We start from the raw sequence: 4,903 nt of genomic DNA on the forward strand, positions 1-4,903 counted from the left end.
CCCACCGCCATTGATTCTGACCTCGTACAGACGAAGAATCGGATCCCCCGGACCGTCGAGGGTGCTGCTGGAGTTGCAGGAACGCGAGAGGGAACGAGAACGAGAGATGGAACAGAGTAGAGAAAGAGAACGCGACAGAGAACGAGAGGAAGAGGTGTCACGACCACCCAGGGCACCCACCCCTCAGCCGCCACCTCCACCCAGACCCGCCCCAGCCAGGCAGGGGTTCACTATAGCGGATATAATGCGTCGGTAGAAGGGACAATGTCGCAACGGAGAATACCAAATGATCGTCTGCTGTGAAATTGGATTTCGAAGAAGGGGACTAATCGGTGCAAACGAATGGAATCGTCGTGGACGTCGTTCGGATATGATCCGAGTGATGGAGTATTTCGTAAGCGATACGTTTGTATCTGGATGGTAGAGAGTACGACGGAAGAGGATGTTGCGTGTTAGGACTTTTACATGGGTGGTCCAAGTGGCGTAGGCTCGTACGTCGATAATTTAATTTCGTTTCGGGTGATCGCGGTGATTTTATCGCGATACATGGAGCGAGTATATTCCGTGGAATGTTCCGACAGATATCGGGTTACTATTTTAACGTTTCTTACGCGTGGATTTCCACCGATGCTGCTTGATACGGAAACTAGACGGGAATAGGCGTTTTTTCCTAGAAAGACGGAAAAACGTCGTCCTTGAAAAAATGCTACGAGACTTTCCTTACGAGCGAGCTTACGTCAATTTGAATTCCCAGCCTTTGTGTAGTATAAAAGAATGAAACATGCCAAATGACGAAGATCGTTTTACAACGGTGGAAATATCGTCACGACGATCGAATGGTATTGTTTTTTCGATTTGATCGATAATCGCAAAACCATCGCTACAGACTGTGGTATTTTTTAGTTCATTAAACGAACAATGTATAAATTGTATAATCTTTTTCTATTACAAAACTAAATGGACATTATATTACTTTAATTGTTAAACGTTAAATGCTAAGTATTCGATATCTTTTTCTTAGGAGAAAGATTAGTTCGTAGATAATATAATAATAATTAGACGCAACGTTAATTATATATTACTGTTACGAAGAGCGTTTATAAAAAGAGCATTTATAATTGTTGTACATATGAAAATATTAGAAAAAGATTGGAAATTTATCGAGCGATTGATCTTTAATTCAACGATGAACTATAAAGAAATTGCAAAGAAACTGTTTTATACGAATTTTCAATCGCTGTAGAAAAATGGCAATATCTGTTTTTCGATACATGATCGAAAAGCGACTATAACGAATCGTGGCAATATTTTTACCGTTCTTCGATACGATTTTATGTCGCGTTGGCAATATGAAAGAAGTTTTTATCCGTAGTTATATACGTATATGGCTGTATTTTTATATTCGATAAGGGAGAAGAAAAGGAAGAAACAAAGAAACCTTAAGAAAAGTACAACGTGGAGTGGTTGGAAGCGTTAACATTGACAAAATTTTATCATATTGGTGCATTGAGAGGACGTTTGTACATACAATTACGAAGTCTAGTTAATCTTGCAACAACTAATCGTATTTTATACGCTGCGAATGTAAATTTCGTACTTTTTCTATCGGTCATATCGGATGAATATTCTGCCGACTATTCGCCGAGTCGTAGAAAAATTTATTCAACCGATATCGACGTTTCTTACGATTACGATATCGATTTTCAACGACAAAAAATGTGCCTTATTTTGTATCGTACAAAGGACGATGAAATGCGACGGAGTAGTCGAGAATTCTTTCGGTCTTCCTCGGTACGTTTTTCGAAAAATCTCTACAACTTTTTCCATCGACGTTCCATCCGCATATTCATCCGTATTTCGGTAACGTTGGGAAATTTTCTAGAAGAAGAAAAATTCAAAATCGACGATAGTACGAGCCTTCGAGTACACCCGTTCAGAAAAAAGAAGCGACGTTCTCGTGACTTCCACGATACTCGCCGACTCCGCGAAGAACAGAAAAGAAGAAAAAGAAAAAGAACTTGAAAGATTCTCGATAAAGGAGATGCCGTAAACGAAGATCGAAACGGGAGGATTGTAAAACGCCTTCATTGTCTGCAACGACTCAAGGAGGGGATAATGCAAATTTTTCGGCCACAGGAAGAACCTGTGCCACCGTTGCCACAGGTGACAGGTGCAATAGGGTGTCGAAGCTACTTGGTTTAGGTGGTACCTGCTCTCTTCTAAAAATATTTCTGACCCTAGACCGTTCCCCCCCACCCTTTTTTTCTCCTATTCTACCGGCGGAGAGCATCATTAAGGGTCCTTTTGTGACCGAGGATGCACCGTCTAACCGCAACGATGATCTCCCCTTCGGTTTTACTACTGGTCGAAACGCGTTTCTCTTCTAGAAGAAACGTCTGTGGAATTTATTCGTCGAGCTCGCTTCTTCCTTCGGCGTTTAACGCTGCCCGTTGTTCAGCTCTTCGAGTCGAACCGTATTTCACCGAGAACGATGCCATCTTTGCAGCCTTTAACTTGCCACTTGTTTATCGAGCGGATGAAAATTGTGCGATAGAACGGGAACGATTTGAACTTTGCAATGGATAGTGTACCTTTTTTTTTTTAAAGAAGTTGTTCGTTTTAATTATTAGGTGGACGAATTTGAAAGAAGATGGCGTTAAAAATATTTCTTTGAAAAGATTCGGATTATTTATCCTACGAAAAAGCCTGAAAATGTTTCGACGATACTTGTACGACCGTTGAGAATCGTTGAAAGTCCGAAGAAGCAGCTCGTCGAGAAGTGGAAGACAATTATATAAACCGTACGAAACGAAATATCTTTACGAGAACGAAATGAAAGCCATTATACAACGTTGTAATTTTTATCTCGAAGTACACGTTAAAGTAGAAATGAAATTCCTAGGCCTATGTGTATAAGCGCGAAAGTGATGGGAAAGGAAAGAATGCGTTTGTGTCTGAGTGTGCGAGAGAAAGCGAGAGGGAGAAAGTGCGAAACAAAAGAATTAAAATATTTTGTACTATTTTTTAATATACCTACTGTATAGTGATATATGGAAATGTACAATGTACTATGTACAACGAGCTCTGTTCCGCCGAATGAACTAGAAATTCGCGGATGGTTTAAGTCTCCTGTTATTTTCTATGTTATTAATTTACGCCATGCACGAGCATCTATATTTTTAGATTTATACGAGAGTTAAGTAAGTTTGTAAATTATATTAAGAAAAACGAAATAAAAGATATTAAAAACATTCGCTCGCATATCCTTCTTCGCGGTATTTCAGAATCTTCTGAATTTAAACGACGTAAGAAAGACGATTGATAGATAGATGAACGAGTAGATATTCCACGGAAAAACGGTATTCTATACTGTAATTTTTATCGACGTTGCCGATTATACACGTGCTTGTAAAGATTAAATGCGTATTTTGAAAATCATAGAATAACAACAACTATTACCGTTGATCCATTCATGACCGACTGAAGATATTTTACCGACTGTTAGTAAATTTTATCGAGGAGAATAAACTGAACTTAATTCAAAAACTTTATTACCATCGATCAGTTTTTGATCAACCGAAGCTACTTGACCGACTGCTGGTGCACCTTATGCGATCTTTTATTAAAAAAGAAACATTAACTACGCAGGCCTACCATAGGGAAGATACAACAGATAAGTTGCTATACTTTAGCAACTTGAGTGATTACAGAAAATATATCGAAACCTTTGATCTTTCGCGCGATCGGTATTTCACTAGAAGACGATAAGTCTGCCCCGTTCCTCGTCTCTTCTTTAATCCCTAACATCTTGCGCGTAGATAATACAAAGAAAGCTCCTTTTATCGAATGTAGGTTATGCTCGCCTTACCGACCGTAGTCCATCTTGGTATACCTCATTTGTTTCTCTTACCTTCGGTGTACCCTACGTCTAAAAATTCGTGCGTCTAACATAAATGCGGTAAGCCATAAAAGTATGATCTCCCAACTCCGCCGTATTGTTACACAAGCGGGCGACTCCGATAGAAAATCCCAGCGTCTAACCGAAAGTACGATACAAGATGCATACGTGTCACGCTTCTAAGAAATTCTATCTGAACTCTTTCGAAAGAAGGACTTAAATTCTCTCGGAGAAGCAAATACAGCTGTACGCAGCGGAAACGGGAATATCTACGTCTTCGCGTTACTCGTACGCGTCGCTCGACGACGCAAGAATCAACGACGAACAAAGCATAGAAATATACCGTGAAAATTCGAAACGAAGGAAAAACCGAAAAGTATACGAGAAGGAAACGAAGCATTGATCCGTGCGTTTCACGAGAAATCATGTTGGATCGCGAAAGCTGCGTCGTTGTAAATCTACGTAACTTCTGTCGAGACTGTCCAACCACTCTGATAATTCTAGCACCAATGGCTGGAAAAAATAATGCAGCGCGATTAAGAAATGGTTAAAACCGCGCTCGATAGCGATGACCGTGCGCGCGTAGCAAAAAGCATACGTCGAGACGAAGCTTGGCAAACGCAACTCGGTTTTACGAGCGGTCGGCTTTATAGCGCGCGAGGTCACTAAAAATCGACAAACAATCTATTCTGTGCGTCGGCACGTCGTTCTACGGCGCGTGATAAGTCTTGCATCGTTGGCCGGGTCTGTAGATTCCCCTCTTTCTCTCTCTCTTCCTTTCTCTCTCTCTCTCGCTTTCTTTTTCTTGCCCCGTGACACATGGCGGTGAGTTCCTGTGAAAATTTCGGCATCGCTCAAAAGCTGAAGTCAAACATGGGCGTGTTTCACGAGGTGTCTCGGTAAATCCGGTAAAGCGGCGAAGGCAAATCCCTCTTCTGTCAGCGGCGCGCGCGACGAGCTAAATGCACGGCAATATACACTACCGTCCGCACGTCTCGCGCCGCG

At 41.2% G+C, this 4,903-nt stretch overlaps 1 protein-coding gene across 1 annotated transcript in view; it reads left to right on the top strand.

The window, feature by feature from the left end:
* LOC100742231 (protein bowel) overlaps positions 1-1,985 on the top strand; it is a 7,196-nt gene extending 5,211 nt beyond the window's left edge. The window contains exon 5 of the mRNA XM_033323477.1: positions 3-1,985. Within this exon, the coding sequence (XP_033179368.1) occupies positions 3-256 (254 nt within the window). The 3' untranslated portion in view covers positions 257-1,985. The remainder of the gene's footprint in view (positions 1-2) is intronic.
* The last annotated feature ends 2,918 nt before the right edge of the window (positions 1,986-4,903 follow it).

Source organism: Bombus impatiens, unplaced genomic scaffold (assembly GCF_000188095.3).
Source record: "Bombus impatiens unplaced genomic scaffold, BIMP_2.2 scf_1055, whole genome shotgun sequence".
Classification (NCBI taxonomy): Eukaryota; Metazoa; Arthropoda; class Insecta; order Hymenoptera; family Apidae; genus Bombus; species Bombus impatiens.